Raw genomic sequence first — 20,431 nt, 5'->3', positions numbered from 1 at the left:
CTGAGGTCACCGCCCCACCCTCAGGCAGGAGACCATGCCCGGACTGGGGCAGGCTCCACCGAGCCCTGCTGGATCCTGATGCTGGACTGAGCTCTGGTCACGCTCCATGAGCGCCAGGCCACCCACGCAGAGGGCACACACGGACCGCCGACCCTCCCTGATGCCAGCCTCACTCCAGCACCACCACGCAGCCACGGGTCACGCAGACAACCTCTCACGGGTCAGGCCTAGGGAGGCTCAGGGTGGGGAGTCACCCACTGGATTTGTGAAGGAGTCCGCAGCAGGAGAGGCTGGCACAGAGGAACACATGAGAGGCCAGACATTGTGGGGGTCGTTCGTGGGCAGATTCCCGGGGCCACCAGCAGTCTGTCCACAAACACGAGCAGGGACACAGGAATGAACAAGTGACCTGAAGCCTCGGAGACCGGAGCTCCCTGCACGGAAAGCATAAGCAAAGTACTTGGGGTCGTGACAGGCGCCAAGGAGCCCAGGCCCTGGCTGAGTTTAGTCCCCAAGGATGAGGCGGAGGGTCATGCAGGACCAGAGGCACTGCCGGCAGCCACTGTCAAGTGAAAGTGCCTCCGGGGTCCTCAAGGGCAGTGGGTGCAAACTGGCTGACCTCCCAGGAGGAAATCATCAGCTGACGGGAAGCAGTGAAGACGTCACCTTAGAGCAGGCAGAACGTGCCTATCACTTCCTGCCGGGTCTCCCACTTGCTCACACCCCCTGCACAGACGGTGATTCCTCTGTCCCCTTTTACAGCGCTGGTCTCATTCCCTTCACCTGTCCTCCCGTCCCCTGCATCCGGCACCGGTTCAGGCCCTGCCCAGGTGGCCTCAGCCTGCCTCTCCCCTCCCATCTGGTGGCCAGGCTGTGGAATGCCCCAGCTGCTCCTTGAGCTCCTCCCTCTGGCCCTGCAAAGAGCCTGAAGGAGCCAGGAGCAAGGAGAGTCCCCAGGAGCCCTAGAGGAGAGATACAGTCTCACTGGCCACATGGGGCAGCTGGCTGGACAGCAGCACCACCCCCAGGGGTTGTGTCCTCTGGGGAGCAGGGACAGGCCCACCCTGGCAGATGACAGGGACCAGCCCCAAGGCCCAGGAGCCCCCATGGCAGGAACTAGAACCTGTCCCCGCCTGAAGGGGTGCAGTGCAGTTTGTCCGCTCAGGGAAACCTCACATCAAGTCCCCGGGAGGTCGGTCAGCCCTGAGACAGAAGATCAGCTGCACTGCGTCCCCCTTGGTCCCCCCTCCAGCCTCAGGCAACTCCAGGGCCCCTGTGTGCTCCTTTCAGGCGAACCTGGTGGCGGCTTTCGAGCAGAGCCTGGTGAACATGACGTCCCGCCTGCGACACCTGGCGGAGACAGCTGAGGAGAAGGTGAGAGGCCTGGCATGGGGACAGGCCGGCCACAGCCACCTCCCCCCGCCCCCCACCGACGGCTCTGATGCCCTGAATGCTCACCTTGCCCCTTAATGAAGCTGTCCCGAAGCCCCGCCCTCTGCAGCACGTCTGGCAGAAGCCGGTGCATAGTAGGTGCTCCAGTCCCCGCCAGTGACACCTCTCCCGTTTCTGACCAAGGACACAGAGTTACTGGACCTGCGGGAGACCATAGACTTCCTGAAGAGGAAGAACTCCGAGGCCCAGGCTGTCATTCAGGGGGCGCTCAACGCCTCGGAGTCCACACCCAAAGGTAGGGGAGCGGCTGGGGGGAGGGGGCGGGGCGGGGATAACGGGGGCGCTGTGCCTGTGGGGGGCAGAGAGTGGATGGGAACTCTGCACCTTCACTTTTGCTGCAAACCCCCTACTGCTCTAAAAACCTAACAAATCAGCGCTTTGTGTTTTTACGTAAGTGCCGTGCATGTGCACACGCACATACGTGATCCCCTGTGATCCTCACGCTAGTTCTCCACGGGCGTGCCATCCACTCTTCAAACGAGGCAGCAATCACATAGGTTGGGACATGGGGCTCGAGTGACAAGTTGGCCTGGCCTCTGACAGCCAAGCAGTCCAGCATTGCTGAGGTCCAGGCCGACGGTGGGCGTCTTTCTCGCCCACTGCCGAGATTCCTCAGGCTCTGCAGGGCCTCTGCCCTGACTCCCCGTCTGGACGTAGACGTGGGAGCCCTCGGCCAACTGTTCCCCGGCTTCGGTTCATACACATCGATCCTTGGTGGTTTTCCTCCCATTGTCGGAAGGAGCTGTCCCTTCTCGCCACCCTGTCTGGCTTTTGGGGTGACCCCTCTGGCTGTTGCCCACACACACACTCTCATTTCCACATCTTGGGCCTCTTCTCTGCCTGCACCTTCCCCTCTGCTTATCACGCTGCTAACAGCTCTCTTATCCTCAAGGAAAAAAGGGTGCGTCCGTCTCTGTCCTCTTGGTTATAATCTTGTCTCTGTTCTTCCTCCCTCCCTGGCACCCCGGCCCCACTGTGACGTGGCTTCTGTCACCTGCACCTTCCAAAGCTGCTGTCACTGAAGCCACCAGCAACCCCTAGTTTCCCCAAATCTAACCTCACCCGAGGACCCTTGTTTCCATTGCTTTGAGAGAGCGTAAGGGACAGGGAGAAACACCGATGAGAGAGGACCAGGGGGTGAGACCCGCCGCCCTTCACTTACGAGACAACCTCCGACCAGCTGAGCCACGCTGGCCGGGCTAACTTCCCGTGTTTACCGCTTATTTTACACTCTCCTGGACTTCTGTAAAGTGGGGATAGCCCCTGAGTTTGTTGTACTGAACCAGAGAATGTCTGTTAACATTCACCGCACTGCCAGGCGTGTGCTCGGTGCTCAAAACACGCCGCACACGCACACACACAAATAACACGCCGGTAGGGTCTCCTTTCCCCCCTCGCTTCCGAGCCGTCGCCCCCGTCTGGTCTGTCCCTGCAAGTCTGACTCCGCTCTTCCAAGGACACCGTGCAGAAAGCGAGCGGACGGCCCGCAGGATGGGAGCGGCTGTCTGCCGGTCCTGTGTCTGATGAGGGTCTGGCACCCAGAATAAGTGGAAAACTCAACAATCCAAAGGACAGTAACCTGCACTGTAACAATGGGCCAGGGGCTCGAATGGCCATTTCTCTGTAAAGATGTACGAGGGGCCGGTGAGCGCAGGGAAGTGTGCGGTGTCCTTGGTCCCCTGGGAAATTTGGACCAGAGCCACAGCGAGGGGCCACTCGCCGCCCCTGGGGTGCTGGCAGGGATGTGGAGAAGCCGGAACCCCACACGGGGGCGGGAATGTGCCGACAGGCCCCGTGGCCACAGGAGCCCACTCTGTTAGCCTGGGTGGACCCCTTCTGCTTGTGCACCGGGAGTTTCTCGCTCACGTTCTGCCTTCAGCGTGTTTTTTACGTGGAGGCGTGAGCGACACGTAATACGTGTTTGTTGAAAGGACGACTGGTACCTGAGTGATGGGACCTCCAGGAGCAGTCGGTCAGCCCCGTCCCTACCTTCTGCAACTAGACTCGCCTTCGCCTCCCTCCCGCCTTTAACCCCGCCCCGTCTGCTCCCCCCGCCCCCCAGAGCTCCGGATCAAGAGGCAGAACTCCTCCGACAGCATCTCCAGCCTGAACAGCATCACCAGCCACTCCAGCGTGGGCAGCGGCAAGGACGCAGACGCGAAGAAGAAGAAGAAGAAGAGCTGGGTGGGTGAAGGGCCGTGGGGGGGGTTGCGTGCGGCCTGGCAGGCCACCCCCCCACACCAGTGCAGGCAGCGGGTCCTTCCAGCAGGGACCTCGTAGTCCCTTCGTCCCCAAGCCCCAAGTCCACGTCTGCTCAGAGCAAGCTCTGCTGACGCACCTTCCCTTGGCCCTCTGTGCTTGTCCTGCTTCCTCGTCCCCAGCCGCCCCAGCCTGTGTTCCCAGGGCTCTCCGTACAGGCTGGGTCGACCGTCTCTGTCAGCAGAAAGGGGTGTTCTGCGGTCCCCCGCCCCGCCACCCCACTGCCCCCCTCTACGCCGTGCGAGGAAGTCGTGAACAAAGCCGCCCACCCTGGTGCTCCTGGGGGCCACTTCCGCGTCTGGGGGGTGTTCGCGCAGCTGGGTTTGAGTGTGCCCAGGTAACCCTGCCCCTGGCTGAGCGTCCAGGCCTCCTCGGCTGGGGTAGGGAGGGGCCGAGCGCAGGCTTCGTGCCCTCTGCCCCGGGGAGTACTGGCCTGCAGAGCCCGTGCAGCGCAGGCAGGCAGGCAGGCAGGTGCCCGCTGTGCGAAACGAGTGATTAAGTGTCGCTTCTTTTTTTTTTTTTCCCTTCAAAATGCTGACTTCAAATCCCCATTTTTTTCCAGGTCTATGAGGTAAGACACATGGTTCCCCTCCCCTGTCTTCTCTTCCCCTCGCCATGCCCCCCATTTCCACAGCAGCTCTCCCCCCCAAAGGCAGACCGGCCGCTCACAACACTAACCTGACCGACCCCGAGCTCCTGGCTCACCCCACTGCATGGCCCCCATGGCCACCCCCACCTGCACAGGAGCCAGCGGGGGGCCACAGCCCTGCTCTGCTGCCTCCTGTCCCAAAAGTGAGCTTCTTGCTTTTGCTCCGCCAAACCCTAGGAGCCCCACGAGGGAAGAGAGGAACCCTCTCTCCACCCCACCTTCAGGGGCCAGTTGGGGTCTGTGGGCAGATGAACCTGAGTCAACTGAGGGATGGGGCCCTGTCTGGGGCCCCTTGAGTTGTCCTGGAGCCCACAGCCCCCTCAGCACCCACAGGGTGTCCAAGGACAGTCCGGGGAGGAGGGCTTACTCCCGCCCCCCAACATTGGGCTGGGTGTGGTGGGGGGTGCGGAAGTGGACTCTGGTCTTGGCCCTCAGGAGCCCGCAGATTTGCTGAGGAGATGAAAGAAGTGGCCAGGTCCTTGATAACAGCCCCACGGGGGCATGCTCACTCGGTGGGAGTGTGGCAGGACTAAGCACGGAAGGGGGGCACGCGCCCAGAGGGGGGTAAAAGCCAGACGACCCAGGGGGTTGTGTGGGAAGAGGCACCTCCGCGTGGACTCTGCCGATCACCGGGAGCCGTGGGCAGGGCAGGCAGAAGTCCACCCAGCCGGGCACTGACCAGGGATGGGGCACGGAGATCATTTAAACTCGGTCCCCTGGTGTGCTCCCCCCAGCCATCAAGATACTCCTGAAACAGTGGTGCCAACGGCTGGCCGAGGCCTGAATGTCCACAGCGCACGTCCACCCAGGGAGACTTCCCAGGGGCCCCCCTAGCCCCCGAAAGAGCGCCGGCTCATTGGGCTACACGCAGTGTTTCCCCACCCCATGTGACACCACAGGGCCCCTGACGTGTCCCATCCCGGCCACACGGGGGCGCACTTCCCACGGAGGGTTCCCGCTCAGGCACACACGTCACCAGATGTCTCTGCATGTACGCATGCACAAGCACACACAGCATACATGTGCATTTGTGCACACGCGGCTGTCTTCGAGGCAGCAGGCCTCGGAGTCATTGGGTTGGAGCTGCAGGAGCCCGAGTCCCAGCCCCAGGGCCCCTCAGCCATGCTGTGCCCAGCAAGCCAGCTCTCTCATCTTCCGGCCTCAGTTGGGCACCTCGGCCGAGACCCCAGCTTTGCGGCACTTTTGGCCTTGTGTGCTCACGGAGGACAGACTCCCGGCCCACGTCCTCCCACTCACTGCGCACGTACCCTGCCCTCATCCCCCATTGTGGCCACGTGGGTGGTCGTCCTCGTCTGCCTGAGCAGGGACCCAGACACTCACCCCCGCCAGCCCCTGCCATCACCAGACAACCCTGGGGACACACTCAGAAGTGTCCCCTCAGACCTCCCCTCTGCCCTTCCTGCTGTCCCGAAGGCCCGGTTTGCCCTTGTCCCCCGTAGCCTCCCTTCACTGTCCTGCTGCCCCCCCATCTGTGTCCCTGTGTGGTGTGCATGTGGATGCATGTGCTGGGCGTGGGGCGAGACCCGTCCCCCCAAGCTTATCGCTGCCCAAGACGGACACACTGCGTGCGGTCACAGGGTAGTGTCCCCAGGGCTGCGGGGACACGTCCCTGGTTCTCGGGGCCTCGAGTGGAAGCGGTGGAAGGCACCTGTGCCTGGGGGTGTGCCAAGCACAGAGACGCCACAGGAGCCCCAACGCCGCTCTGCTCTGCGATTTCCCCCAAGTCACCACGTCAGGCTCGGGTTGACGGGCGTGGAGACGCCGATTGGTGCGCCCAGTCAGGGCTGCACCCTCAGGCCGCTAGGCTGAGCCATCCCTGGCTGAGAAGTCTGCCCTGTGACCTCTGGGGGCTTCTCTGTTTCTCAGCTCCCCCAGGGGAGAGAAGCCCCAGACGATTCTGTAGCCTGCGGCAGCAGCAGGCTAGAACCCCTTTGTCTCAGCCCCGAGCTCCAGGCCGCTCTGCTTCTACTCCACGAACACGGCAAAGCCCTAAAGAGGGAGGCTGCGCCCCAGCCAGCAGAGGCCCTGCTGTGTGCCAGCTGTCTCAGAGGCCCCAGACCCCGCCTCCAGTCTCTACAGGGGTCCCTGACGCCGCTCTCCCTGGTTCTGCTCTCTTCCAGCTTCGAAGCTCCTTCAACAAAGCCTTCAGTATAAAGAAGGGGCCCAAGTCGGCATCCTCCTACTCCGACATTGAGGAGATTGCCACCCCCGACTCCTCGGCACCCTCGTCCCCCAAGCTGCAGCACGGGGGGTCCACGGAGACAGCCTCGCCCGCTGGCAAGTCCTCCCACTCATCCTCCCTGGGCGTCGACGCCCCCGAGTAAGTGCTCGCCTGTGCCGCCCCCAGCCTGGCACCTGCATGAACCCCTCCCACAGCTGGCAGTATGCCCCTCGCACCTGGACATACAGTGGCCCACACAGGCCTCCCCCCACTGGGCCTCTGAGACCAGCTGGTGGGCCGTCCCCATCACTGCTGAGCACCCAGGGCAGGTCGGCCCCCCTGACACCTGCATTCCCGCGTGTAGCCAGCCGGTTTGACGCTCGTTTTCCCACAGGGTCCCTGCTCACCCAGCCCCCCACACGCGGCTGTTCCCCACCAGCGAGGAGGAGGAGCCGGAGAAGAAGGAGGTGTCGGAGCTGCGCTCCGAGCTGTGGGAGAAGGAGATGAAGCTGACGGACATCCGCCTGGAGGCCCTGAACTCCGCCCACCAGCTGGACCAGCTCCGGGAAACCATGCACAACATGCAGGTCAGTCGGGGCTGGGCCCAGCTGCAGCGGGAGGCCAGGCCCCAGCGCCGCCCAGCCCCGCCCCTACCCTGTCTCTTCTGGCCGCAGCTGGAGGTGGACCTGCTCAAGGCAGAGAATGACCGGCTGAAGGTCGCCCCTGGCCCCTCATCGGGCTCCGCTCCAGGGCAGGTCCCTGGGTCGTCGGCGCTGTCGTCCCCTCGCCGCTCGCTGGGCCTGGCGCTCACCCACTCCTTCAGCCCGAGTCTCACGGACACGGGTACCTTTGGGAGAAGAGCCTGTCTGGGGGGGGGGGGGGCCAGAGTCCCACCCACTGTTGCACAAGCCACGCACTCTGGTGGCATCTCCCCGGGGCCAAGGAGGTGGCGAGGCCACACGAGGCAGATACCACGAGGCACGGAGTTGCTCTGGCCCCTCGGCTGTAGCCGCTGTCCGGTGTGGGGCCACTGTCCCCTCTGGGATGCTTTGAGAATGAGGCGGGAAGGACGAGGACCGCAGGGGATGGGGGGGAGGCCGATGGGGGCCCCGCCACTGACAGTCCCTCTCGCTGCCCGCAGACCCGTCCCCCATGGACGGCATCAGCAGTGGCCCCAAGGAGGAGGCCACCCTCAGGGTGGTGGTGAGGATGCCGCCGCAGCACATCATCCGCGGGGTGAGCACTCGGGGCCCCGGCACACGCTCCACCCCAGGGAGACCTGGGCGCGGGGTGCCTCAGGGTGTCCCTCCCCTTGGTGGCGCCTTCCCGGGGGCTCACGTGCTTCTGGTCTGGCCTGGCAGGACTTGAAGCAGCAGGAGTTCTTCCTGGGGTGCAGCAAGGTCAGCGGAAAGCTCGACTGGAAGGTGCTGGACGAAGCTGTTTTCCAGGTGTTCAAGGTAAAGAGACGCATGTTCCCCCAGAGGTGGCTCGTCCTCCCATTGGCGACTGAGCCGCACAGACACTGGGGCCCTGGGACCTTGGGTCTCGGGTGGAGAGACGCTAAGTGGGAGAGCCACGTGCCCCTCCCTCTCCGCCTGCCTCTGTTCCCGCTCATGTTTCTTTTCCTCGTGCTTTTGCGTCTGTGCGTGTGTCTCCTCGGTGTCCCTCACTGTCCTCTTGGTCCTCTCTCCTGTCAGGACTACATTTCCAAGATGGACCCGGCCTCCACCCTGGGGCTCAGCACCGAGTCCATCCATGGCTACAGCATCAGCCACGTGAAGCGGGTGTTGGATGCGGAGCCCCCAGAGATGCCGCCGTGCCGCCGCGGCGTCACTAACATATCCGTGTCCCTCAAAGGTCAGTGGTATCTCTGTGGCCCGGTGGGGGGGGGTGGTGGTCAGGCACCCACCGTGTGTTCATCCAGCTCCAATTCCTGAGAAGCTACAGCACAGTGAGGTCCGCCCTCCAGGTCCCAGTTCCAGTTCCACATCTTTGGATGCCAACACACCCAGATGGGAAAAGCTTTTTACCCTTGATATTAGCCAAAAGGCTGAGAAGCGATAAAATTTTTTTTTTAACGTTACGTTGTTGCTGACATGTTTCTTGTAGTTAGGCCTGTGATTGTATCAGACTTTTTCTCGTCATTATTCCCTAAACGGTACAGTGTAACCTTTACATAGCATTTCCATTGTATCAGGTATTCAGAGTGTCCACAGATGGTTTGAGGTGCACAGGAGGGCGTGTAGGTCACGTGCAAATACTACGCCATTTATACCGGGACTTGAGCACCCTGGGGTTTTGGTGTCTGTGAGGGCGGTGGGGTAGGAGAGTCTGGGATCCAACCCCCCGCAGATAACGGATATCAAGGGACGACTCCTGCAAGATGTGAGAAGATAGGGCCCAGCCCTGACGTTTGCTCTCAGGGACATTTCTGCCAAGTCACCCCCATACCCGCAGCCACTCCCTAAAACTGCAACACACGTGGTCAGCCTTCAGGGTTGGGGCTTCCTGTGGGGCCCGGGCTCCGAGCTTTTCGGTGGGCTCCCACACAAAGAAGGAAAAGCCCTCGGGCCCGGGCCCGCCCTCACGCTCTCTGGGGCTGGATTCCAGGTCTGAAGGAGAAGTGCGTGGACAGCCTGGTGTTCGAGACGCTGATCCCCAAGCCTATGATGCAGCATTACATCAGCCTGCTGCTCAAGCATCGGCGCCTGGTCCTCTCGGGCCCCAGCGGCACGGGCAAGACCTACCTGACCAATCGGCTGGCGGAGTACCTGGTGGAGCGCTCCGGCCGCGAGGTCACCGAGGGCATCGTCAGCACCTTCAACATGCACCAGCAGTCTTGCAAGGTGGCCGCCTCCTGAGCCCCGCCCACCTTCCTTCAGGGCTCAACCTCCCCCAGACCTTGCCCAGGCCCCTACCCCTCCTGCCCTTCAGGGCCTCTGCCTCAGTCTCCCTCCTGCCCCCCTCCCTGTCGCGTCCCCTTTTCCACTCCTTTCATTCCAGACCTTTGTCCCCCTGCCTGGGAAGCTCCTTCAATTGACCACTGTCTAAGCCACATCCCCCCATTTCCATCCCATGCCTGCCCTTCCTTCCCCTTCCCTCCACCTTCCTTTCCCGGGGCACTTGCTGGCTTGGGGCTTTCTGGAAGGAAACTGTCAAAATTAAGTGTTCCCAATTGCACAGTCCCCTGCCAAGTCCCGACGTCTCTGAGCACGCCCCAGCACTCAGGGATCAGACCTCAGTTCTCCCAGGTTGGGGATATGATGGCACCAACTAATGAAAATCCGCTTAGTGTTCACCACTTCAGGGTGTGTGGGACCACTGCTTAAGACGGTGGCTCTGGAGACCTGGGACCCCTGTTTATCCATCTGTGGCATCTGCCCCTACGGTCAGGTGTCAGGCGCGCTGGGCGGGGGGCAGAGGCCCCAGGGAGACGCAGGGCTGGTGAGGCCGCTCCGGGGGACCGCCGCTCCCGAGGGCTGACCCCTCCTTCTGTTGCGGCAGGACCTGCAGCTGTATCTCTCCAACCTGGCCAACCAGATAGACCGGGACACAGGAATCGGGGACGTCCCCCTGGTGATCCTACTGGACGACCTGAGTGAGGCGGGCTCCATCAGCGAGCTGGTCAACGGGGCCCTCACCTGCAAGTACCACAAGTGGTGAGCTGGGGGCGGGGCCGTGGGAGGCGCGGGAGCCCGGGTGGCCCGGCCCTGCGCCCTCCACCAGGGGGCGCACCCACCCGGCAGGCAGCCCACGTTCTCGTGAGCATCAGTCAGCCCTTCGGCTCTTTGCTCCCACAGCCCCTACATCATAGGGACGACGAATCAGCCCGTGAAGATGACACCCAATCACGGTTTGCACCTGAGCTTCAGGTGAGCACTTCCATCCCTGCCCCAGAGTCTAGGAAGCAGCTGTGTCCCGGGACCTGGCCGGAGAGCCGTGGGCAGCAGCAGGCCCGAGAACTGGGCAGAGCTGTGGGCTGGGAGGAGAGGATAGGTGTATTGCCGAGTCGGTCACAGGGAGGAGGTGGGCCCGGGGCAAGCAGAGGAGATGGCAGCAGAACTCGGAGGGGCAGTCAGGTTGGGCTCTCTGCCCGCACCCCCTGAGCCGGCCGGCCGAAGAAGGTCCTTAGGGCAGCCGCCCCAGGTTCAGCAGACCCCGCCGAGGCTTGAGAAGAAACTGAGTGGGTGCTGGTGGGAGGCCGGCCAGAGGAGGGACGGACTGGCAGGGGCTGACCCCTGCTGGCGCCCCGTTGCCGCCCTGGCCTAGGATGCTGACCTTCTCCAACAACGTGGAGCCGGCCAACGGCTTCCTGGTTCGCTACCTGAGGCGGAAGCTGCTGGAGTCGGACGGCGACGTCAACGCCAATAAGGAGGAGCTGCTGCGGGTGCTGGACTGGGTGCCCAGGCTGTGGTACCACCTGCACACCTTCCTGGAGAAGCACAGCACCTCCGACTTCCTCATCGGTGGGCCGCCCCCCGCCGGCCCCCGCAGGGTGCCCCCCGCCCCCCGGCCACCGGCGTCGAGGGGGAGCTGTGGCTTTGGACCCAGAGCCTCTGAGTCGATTAACGAGATCCCCAGCACAGCGCCGTGATTTGGGGGAAGCACTGGGCCACAGAACGCGAGGCCCCCTCCCGTGTGTTTTCCCCACAATCACGGGAAAACAGGAAGGAAGGTGCCTGGGGACTTCGTAGCTGCCCCCCGCCCCCCGCCCCCCCCCCCCACCGGGACGTGTTGCTCAGGAGGATGCCAGCCGGGCCGTCCACACCCCTGTGCTGGAGCCATCTCAGCATCTCCCCGAGCTGAGCTCCCTTCCTCCTCGGCGTCCCCGAGCCCTCTGCCCAGGGTCAGGGAGACAGAAGCGGGTCCCCGGGGCAGCCAGGTTCCCAGCCACCTCACAGCCTCACGCTTCTCCGCAGGCCCTTGCTTCTTTCTGTCCTGCCCCATCGGCATTGAGGACTTCCGGACCTGGTTCATAGACCTGTGGAACAACTCCATCATCCCCTACCTGCAGGAGGGGGCCAAGGACGGGATCAAGGTAAGCCCTGCCCTCGGGCTCTGCTCGGTCCCCAGGGTCTGGCTGTCCTCTTCCAAAGCAGGAGGGCTTCCTCCGTGGTCGACACAAGCCACCGAGATGGGCTAGGTTCCCTTCCAGATGGGCAGGCAGGGGCATCGGGCAGACAAAGCCACCCTTAGCAAGTAGCTGCACGGGTGCTGCCCAGGGCCACATGCCCACCAAACTTGGGCTCCTCTGGGGGTCACAGCAAGCCAAGAAAGAATCGCACTAAGAGTTAAGTAAAGCCCTATGATCACCTTTGCTCATTACTAGCAAAAACTGTGGCTTCGGCCAAGTTCCTTAACCTTCTCGACCTCCTCGCGTGAAAAGGACGGTCAGCTCGGCTCTGCCCCCGTCACCGGGCTGTTCTGAAGATGAGGAAGTGTGTGGAGAGGCTTTTAAGAGGCAAGATAAGGACTTGGTGCAGAAGGAAGATGTCACTTTTCTTAAACCGCTTCCGTTGTTGTCACCTGTGACTCAGGGTGCAGTGAGCACATGAGCCCCTCCCTGTGCTCACGAGCCATGACGCCGTGGCTGGGCCCACCGGGCACCTATTGTCCGTGACAGTGATTTGTCGTGGTGACAAGTCTGTCCTGTTGACGCGGTGAATTCCCAGAGATGTTGTCTGCCAGACGAATGCCAGAAGTCATTGTTTCACTTAATTTTGCATCATTACTGCAAAGTAATGTAAAAGCATTCTTTTATTTTTACTTTTTACTCTTTTTTTTATTGATGTTGAAACACAGTTGTCTCCATTTTCCACTTTCCCCCACCCTACTCATGACCACCTACCCCTTGGCCCGTCCACGGGTCCCTCATTCATGTTCATTTACGTCCCTTCTTTCCCAGGTCATTTCCCTCCCCCCTCCCCTCTGGTGACTGTCAGTTTGTTGTCGATTTCCATGTCTCTGGCTGTGTTTTGCTTGCTTGTTGGTTTTGTTGATTATGTTCCAGTTAAGGGTGAGATCATATGGTATTTGCCTCTCACCACCTGGCTTATTTCACTTAGCATAATGCTCTCCGGTTCCATCCACTCTGTCGCAAAGAGCAGGAGCTCCTCCTTTCTCCCTGCTGCGTAGTGTTCCTGAATGGACCACAGTTTATTGATCCGCTCATTTACCGATGGGCACCTAGGCTGCTTCCAGCACTTGGCTTGGTGTATTGTGCTGCTACGTAAAAGTACTTTTTACACAGATAATCTCTGTTTCAACACGGCCAATAAATTCTGAAGGTGTTATTACTAAAGTAGAAGCGTTTCCTCCTTGAGAGGTGAAATTGTGGGGCCTCAAGAGTTGTGCATGTTACGTTCTAACTCAGCCAAAGTGTCCTCCAAAGTGCTTCTACCAATTCACACCCACTTACTTCCCGTGCTGGGGACGCAAAGAAAATTCCACAGGATCAGAGCATCAGGATTTGACTGAGAAGTGTGGGCACCCTCAGGCGACGGTGTGACCCAGCCTCTGATCTGTGGGCCCCTCTCCCCTGACCCTGCTTCTCCTTCTCTGCAGGTGCACGGGCAGAAAGCCGCTTGGGAGGACCCCGTGGAGTGGGTCCGGGACACGCTCCCCTGGCCGTCAGCCCAACAGGACCAATCAAAGCTGTACCACCTGCCCCCACCCACCGTGGGCCCTCACAGCATCGCCTCGCCTCCTGAGGACAGGACGGTCAAAGACTGCACCCCGAGTTCTCTGGAGTCGGACCCTCTGGTGAGTGGGCAAGCATTGCAGACAACCCCAGGGGGAGACTGGAGAGCATCCGCAAGGCCCGAGCCTGGGTGAGGCCCGCAGGAGCCCTGGCTGTCCGAGCCCTGGGGGCCAAGGGCTGGAGCCGGCGGGAGGTATTCTCTCAGGACCCGGGTCCCGGGCGGGTCCCAGACAGGAACGCCCACTGAGCAGAGTGAGCAGCAGCAGGACACACACTTGAGCGCGGCCTGTGGCTGCCTGTCCCCTTTGCCTGGGGACAGCGTCCACCCAGGCGCCTCATGAACCCTGCAGAGAGCAGGCCGAGGCGAGTGACAGAGTGGGGGAGGTATCAGCAGCGCCATAACCCAAGGGGACTGAACCTAGAGTATAGAAAGCATCCCCACATACTTCCAAATGGAAGAGGGGACAGAGGCCACCCACAGGCTTTGGGCCAGAGGGAATGCAAATGGCCAGAGAAAACAGAGCGGTGCCCCCTCTCCAGTCACTGGGGACATGCAGACGGAAATGGGGAGATGGCACTCGTGTCGGCCCCATGCGGCAGTGGGCGTGTCCACGAGGAAAACCTGAGGGACAAACCCTGTGACCCTCAAGTTGGACCTCTTCCCCTGTGGTCATCATACATTTTTCTTTAAATTGTTACTTTATTGAAAGCAAGTGTAAAAATGCTTAAGTTGGAAGACTTGGTCAGTAGGGTGGAGGGCAGACAGAACAGGGTACTGACCGGGCTTAGCTGAAGGAGGGTCACAGACCAGAAGCAGCAACAGATGCAGGGGACATAGGGGAAGACCCTGCCGGGGTCAGACCTGACCCGAGCGCTGGGGTCTGGGAGCTGGGGGGCAGCCCGCAGCGACCTCCTAGTCCCGCTATGGGCTGATGCGCCTGACAGTGCTTCCCACACACCTCCCGGCATGAGTGGCAGTCCTGGGCCTTCTGCCTTCTACTGCGTCAGCACCTTGCACACAGCGGTGTCTTGTTCCACTTGCCACCCCACGTGCCAGCGTGGGGCACCTGGGGCCCGGACGCTCCTAGAGCGTGTGTTCAGAGAGGGCCTGTGCCGTTGTGGCTGCCCACCCCCCGTGACCCACGTCTGCCTGCGGGGCCCTGAGTCGCGTGTAGACCGAGGCTCGGATCCACACCGAGGTGGTTGACGACCCCCTTCTGCAGGCAGGACCCAGGTCCACACTCTCGTGAACCCCTCTTTCGTTCCTCCCTAGATGGCCATGCTGCTGAAGCTTCAGGAGGCTGCCAACTACATCGAATCCCCAGACCGAGAGACCATCCTGGACCCCAACCTCCAGGCGACGCTCTGAGGGTCCGGTGGTCCCCGCCACCCCGGAATGCAGGATGCTGCTGCAGCAGCTCCATCTGCTTCCCGCCCTCCCGAGCCGGCTCACCAGTGAAGCCACCACGGGAGGGGGAGGAGGCGCAGGAAGCCGGCGGGTCCTCGGTGCTGCACCTTCGAGAACTTCCTCGGAGGGGCTGGTGGGGTGGCATTTGGGAGCTTGTGCCCCTGCACCCGTGAACTGGCCTCCTGCCCTGACTTTGGGGAAAAGACAGTGCTGGGTCTTTTTCCTTGATTCTTGTCTCAGTGACATACTCCTGGGCTTTCGGGGGAGGGTTCGGACGACATCAGACGAGCCCGCAGTGGGTCCTCACCAATTCTCAGGAGCAACTCTGAGAGAGACCATCCCTGCGGGGGCCCTGAGGGGGGCGGGAGCCCCCAGGACTTCTGCAGACCCCTCCCGACCCGTCGCCACTGCCAACAACACTCCCCCGAGATCTGGGTGGAGCCCAGGAAAAGAAGCATGTGGTTTTAAAGATGTTCCAATCAATCTGTAAAAGCTTTCAAAACAAGGAAAAGATGAAGCTGGAGAAGGGAACCAGGTGCCAGGTAGAGAGCGCATTGGCTGCCCTGGGTGACAGAAGGGACAAGACAGCTGCCTACCGGAGAAGTGGCCAGACCACAAAACCACATGACACCTGCCGAGAAGGACGGCCAGCTGTCCCACACCCGCTAATCCCACATGCGTGGGCGTCAATAAACTCTACTTCTTTATTTTTTGTTTTTGTTTTTGTTTTGTTTCTATTTTTTTCTCCCATTTGCCTATTTATTTTCATTTTTTCTTTGGGGTTTTGGTTGGTTTTTTTTTTTTTTTCATCTCCTCACACGGTCATGAGATGCTTGGGCTGCTCTTTCTGGGGCTGGTTTGGCTTTTCCAGGTGGGTTTTCATCGGAGAGTCTGACGCCCATAGCAGGCACCAGCAAGGTACCTGCCAGGCATCCGTCCTTAGCACCCTCGGGGCTCACAGGAGACACGCAGCCTGGTGCAGCAGCGGCGGGAGGAGGGGACCTTCCTCTATAGAGAAAGCACATGTTCTGTGTAGGCGCTCGCAGCCAGCCGCCGGCGTGAGGGCCCGGTGCCCGTCTTGATGGGAGATGGGCCTGAGCTTCACCGTGGAATCAAGGGAAATCAGAACCCCAGGTATCCTGATGGCAGCCGCTTTGCCCCGCGGAATCCAAAGCCCGAGCTGGCCTCTCCTGTTTGTGACGAGTGTGAGACTCCCAAACCGAACAGCAGGCTCAAAGATCGGCCTTCGCCCGAGCCATGGAGGTCTGGCAGCCTGCACGCCTTCGTCCGACAAGCACCGAGGGAGCAGTCGAAAGAGAAGGCGCGACTTGGGCCCTGGCAGCCCCCTCCCCTTGCTACCTAGACCTTCAGGGCTGTCTGCGCATCCCAGCCAGAACCCCAACCAGAACCCGAGGAGGCAGCCAGAAAGAAGCCTTCGATGAGCTGCACGGCGCATTACGGGCAGAAGATCCAGGGTCCATGACGATGGCCTGAAGGATGACAGAACCTTGCTTCTCTCAAATGGACATCAGCTTCCTGCCATTTCTGGAAGCCCCACAGGCCCAAACCCAGGCCGAGCTGCCTGGTAAGGCTGCAGCCTCAGGGCTGTGGGATGAGCCTGGGCCCCAACACCGGCTCTTCACACTCCTAAGTAGCACAAGACCTTCTCAGAGACCACAGGCACCCACTCTGCTGGCCCGGACCCTCTGTCCCACCCACCGTGGAGTGGGTGCGTCTGAATCTTCGCTTCAGAATGTTATCATTTAGGTCTAAAAGGTAGCTCGTACCATCCCTTGCCTGCTCCCACGGGCGGCGGGGTCCCCTGGGCTGGAGCCTCTCCCTGCTGTCCCTGCTGAGTCCGTGAGCTGTGAAGACCCCCAGCCACCTCAGCTGTGGCACCTGCAGTTCTGCGGTGGGAAGCGGCTCTTCGTCCCAGGATGGTGCTGACATCACTGCCTTATGGTCCCCGCTGGGCGGACGCGGAGGCCCCAGCGCCCGAAGTTCTAACTGGGGAGGAAGACCGGACGGGCCTCCTCTGACCCCCCACCTCAGCCCCTGTCCCGTGGCAGGGCTCAGGCACTCGGTGCCCTCCCCACCGGGCGGCCGAGCCTGTACCTCTCTGTCTTCTGGTGCTGCCCGGCCAGTGCCTTCTATCATGGATGTTACTGGCTACTTGAGAAAAGGGAAGGGAGCACCCCTTCCTCCATTCCAACTGCCTCAGCTCCCCCGAGGGATGCTTGTCTCCCTGTAACCATGGGAACCACCACGAATTGTCTCCGGATCCTTGGCAGGTGGATTCTCGAGGTCTCTCACTGTACGCGCTTTCTTCTCTGTTCCCGGACCTGCCTCCTGCTGCTCTCAGCTGGAGGCTGCATTTCACCCAGGTCTGCAGCCACTCTCCTCCAGGGGGTGCCTTGCTGTCCAACGAGGTCCCTCTTGGAGCCTGGACCCTGCAGACAGTCCTGTGCCCAGGCCACTCCCCGCAGGGCCCGTCATCTCACCGAGGAACCACGATCCTGCGGCGACAGCAGGAGGCCAGCCTCCTCGTGGTGCTATGCCTCCATCCAGGCTTCTCCAAAGCAGAAGACCGGAACCCCCTCCCTGCCCCAGGACTCACAGCAAGAGCAAACCCACAGCGTTCTCCTGCCTGCACACCTGCCTCTGGGTGGGGACTCCTGGGGTCCCCCGAAACACAAGAGCTGGGTCATCCCGCAGCTCCATCCCCATTCCACAGGCACCTTCACGGTATCTCTGCCTGTTTCGCCCAGAGTTTGTGCTTGCTCCTTCCAGCACCCAGTGTCGAGCTGGGACAGCCACCCTCCAGGGAGGGAGGCAGGGTGCGCCTCAGCAGAGTCCCTCTCCCTTCCGGGTGAAGGAGAGCAGCCTGTTTTGTTCGGTGTATTTGTCTCTGGAACCCTGCCTAGGCACTAACAATAAAACACTAGGTGATTGGAGGCTGACCCGGGACCTGATGTCTGTGTGTGTGTGTGTGTGTCACGAGAGCAGTTCGCTGTTGCCGTGTCCTGTCTTCTGAGCCTCCCTAGACCATTGTACCTGTTGGCCCTGTGGCAGCTCCGCGGTGCTCATCTGTCCCTCTGAATGCACCTGCCACCGTCTTTTTCAGGGAGTCTAACCACTGGGGGGCTGGAGGCCACCCACGGCCCGTGGAGAGACCCTCCAACCAAGTCCCTGCTGTTTGCACGCTTGGTCTGGAATTACCTGCCTTCCGCCTCATCTCTCCATACCCCACAGGCGCTCCACACAAAATAGTGATGTTTGGGTTTCATTTCTTGCATCTGGTTCTCCCGGTTGGCAAGGCATAATGTTTGCCTTCCTAGCTCCCCAAGACAAGGGCCACAGTGTTCCCAGGGGCACCCCTTTCCATGGTCTGAGATACCCATTTCCTGCAGTTTTCCAAAAGGAGTCGGGAGAAATCGGCAGCAGCCCCGTCTTCCTCAGACACCTCAGCGCCATGGACAGATACCCTGTGACTAAGTGGTTTGTGGTCCCGAGAGCCAGGAAGCAGGGGGACCCATGTCAGACTTGAAGGAGGTCCCCTGGTCTTTAGGGCAGGAGGTGGTTCAGTGCTAGTCACACATTTACGCACAATTCGGGTGCTAAGTTAGTCTGGGTCACCAACCTTAAGTCGCCCTATCTTTTTTCCTTCCCTGCTCCTGGGCCTCAGGCTGAGCTGAAGCTACTAAGCAGACTACAAGCCAACCCCACTGTTTGGCCAAGGGGTCACTAACGGAGATGGAAGTAGTGGTGGAAGGTGGTCCGCTCTCAGGAAGACTGATCGCTACTGACGGGGTCGGGCCCGTGGTCCCACTGCAGAGGCCATTGGCCACACGGCGCCCCGGGGAGTGCTGTGTCCCCCAAAGGCCAGAGCCTGAGCATTCCGCCCTTTATCATGGAATCAACATTTAATACATATACTCACGAGTCCTCAGTCAACCCGGTCACGGACCGGGGGGCCACCACGAGGCTCTGTCCTCAGCCAGGGTCCATGTGTGCCTGTCAGCTCAGCCCGGCCCTGGGGAAGAGGAGGGTAAACTGGAAGGCGGTAGCATCTCAAAGCGAGGACACCAATTAAAACTCAGAGGCTTTGGGGGAGACCAGTGCAGTTGAAACTTAGACCTGTGTGACCCTGGATCTTCCCGGGTGGGGGTTTGGCTATTTTTCTTAAGGAGCATTCCCTGGAGAAGTTTCCCTGGCCAGAGTGCTCACAGCAGCAGGCGAGCCCTTGGTCCCTTGGTTCCACAGCTCTCGTGTGCGTGCAGACCAGCAGCTCCGGGAACTTGTTACAAATGGAATTCACAGGCCCCATCCCAGACCTACTGAACCCAAAATGCCAGGATAGCGCCCAGAAACCTGTGTTTTCACAAGCCCTTGGGGCAATTACGACACAGAATTGATTTGAGATTTGCTGTTTTAAAGGAAAAGCCAAATAGCAGAGTCCCCACCCTGAGGGGCTTTGGGACCCAAAATAAGGAGGTCCTCAATGATAATTCAGACTTTAACATTAATTTCAAAGTCCCCTGTCTCAGGCTTCCTTATGTTTATTTTTCCTTTCATTTAACACAGGAAGGAAAGGTATGCGTGCTTTTGGAGAAGGGAGTTAAGGGGGTGTTTGCAATTTGCACCTTGCCAACTAAGGGGCTTTGACGGGAAGCAGCCGGAGGGCCCGCCCAGACTGCTGGATGATTTGTGTCTATTCTGAGCCCTTTGTGCACGTGAGTTACACAGGGTACAGCGGGGGCCTGAGCACGTGGCCAGAGCCCTTCCCCAGGGCAGCTGACAGGGGTAGGGCTCCAGAGTCCCAGGAAGGCCCCTGCTCTTGCTCCGCTTGGCTCTCAGGACTCAGTCCAGCATGACGACAGAGGAACAGCACCGGAAACGAAGCCCCTGGGTGCATTTTCCTTCCCCCACACCAGGACTTGGATGTGGAGCTACTCGGCCATGGCCGCAGAACAAAATCCTTTGAAAAAGGAACAGTGTCTGTTCAAATGCATGGACTCTAGCTGGTGGGGCCTCAGGGGAGAGGAAGCTGTTCACACCGGCTGTGTTTCTAAGTCAGTCCACTTTCTGTGCGACAGGGTTTGTGGGCAGAGGACAAAGAAGCAGGCTAGTCCTCAGCCTCTGGGCTCTGGAACCCCGCCTTTTGGAGGAGGGACTACCGCTGACGAAGGTGGGGCAAAGCCATTGCACTCACATCACCCCTCTGTCCCCGGAAGGCCGACGGTGGGCCTGGTCACCCGTGGACCTTCGACCTCCCTGCTGTTTCTCAGAGATGGAGATGCCAGGTGTCAGGCAGGAGCCCCCACATCCCCTCCAGTCTTGGCTGCTGCTGTGTAGTAGCCTCCACCTCCTGACAGCTTTTTTTTTTTTTTTTTTTTTAATGGAACAGTCTTTTAGGAAACAAATTCCAACGCCTGCTAGATCCCCGCCCCCATCCTGTTTCAGGCATCACTGCTCACGTGACGGGCTCCGTTTCTGAAATGCATGGTGAACCTCAGGGGGGAGGTGGCAGGCGTTTTGTGACACTTTTTTTTTTTTTTTTAATTTATTGGGCAGAAACCTCCAAACCAAGTTATGTGTGTGTCTGCGTATTTATGTTTTTTCTCATTTGGGCCCCTCTTTCCCTCCCTCCCTTTCATCTCTCAAGCGGAGAAGGCAAACTGAGTCTGGAGAGCAGAGAGATGTATATAGTGTGGTAACGATCACAACGGGGGGCAGGCTGTCCCCCCAAGTCACTTGTTTCAAATAACAAATCTGTTGAAA

General features: G+C 60.4%; 1 protein-coding gene across 5 annotated transcripts in view; it reads left to right on the top strand.

The window, feature by feature from the left end:
• The window catches only part of NAV1 (neuron navigator 1), a 138,342-nt gene extending 122,979 nt beyond the window's left edge, over positions 1-15,363 (top strand). For all 5 annotated transcript variants that reach the window (XM_053912830.2, XM_053912829.2, XM_053912828.2 and 2 more), the window contains 16 exons: positions 1,291-1,374; positions 1,576-1,687; positions 3,515-3,636; positions 6,502-6,701; positions 6,937-7,129; positions 7,217-7,385; positions 7,684-7,778; positions 7,904-7,999; positions 8,240-8,399; positions 9,153-9,388; positions 10,047-10,201; positions 10,343-10,414; positions 10,812-11,008; positions 11,462-11,580; positions 13,107-13,304; positions 14,516-15,363. In XM_053912830.2, coding sequence (XP_053768805.1) covers positions 1,291-1,374; positions 1,576-1,687; positions 3,515-3,636; positions 6,502-6,701; positions 6,937-7,129; positions 7,217-7,385; positions 7,684-7,778; positions 7,904-7,999; positions 8,240-8,399; positions 9,153-9,388; positions 10,047-10,201; positions 10,343-10,414; positions 10,812-11,008; positions 11,462-11,580; positions 13,107-13,304; positions 14,516-14,611 — 2,304 coding nt within the window. In that variant the 3' untranslated portion in view covers positions 14,612-15,363. The remainder of the gene's footprint in view (positions 1-1,290; positions 1,375-1,575; positions 1,688-3,514; positions 3,637-6,501; positions 6,702-6,936; positions 7,130-7,216; positions 7,386-7,683; positions 7,779-7,903; positions 8,000-8,239; positions 8,400-9,152; positions 9,389-10,046; positions 10,202-10,342; positions 10,415-10,811; positions 11,009-11,461; positions 11,581-13,106; positions 13,305-14,515) is intronic.
• Positions 15,364-20,431: the final 5,068 nt, after the last annotated feature.

The sequence above is a fragment of the Desmodus rotundus genome, chromosome 10, assembly GCF_022682495.2.
Source record: "Desmodus rotundus isolate HL8 chromosome 10, HLdesRot8A.1, whole genome shotgun sequence".
Taxonomy (NCBI): domain Eukaryota; kingdom Metazoa; phylum Chordata; class Mammalia; order Chiroptera; family Phyllostomidae; genus Desmodus; species Desmodus rotundus.
This window is presented reverse-complemented; position numbering and strand designations above follow the sequence as displayed.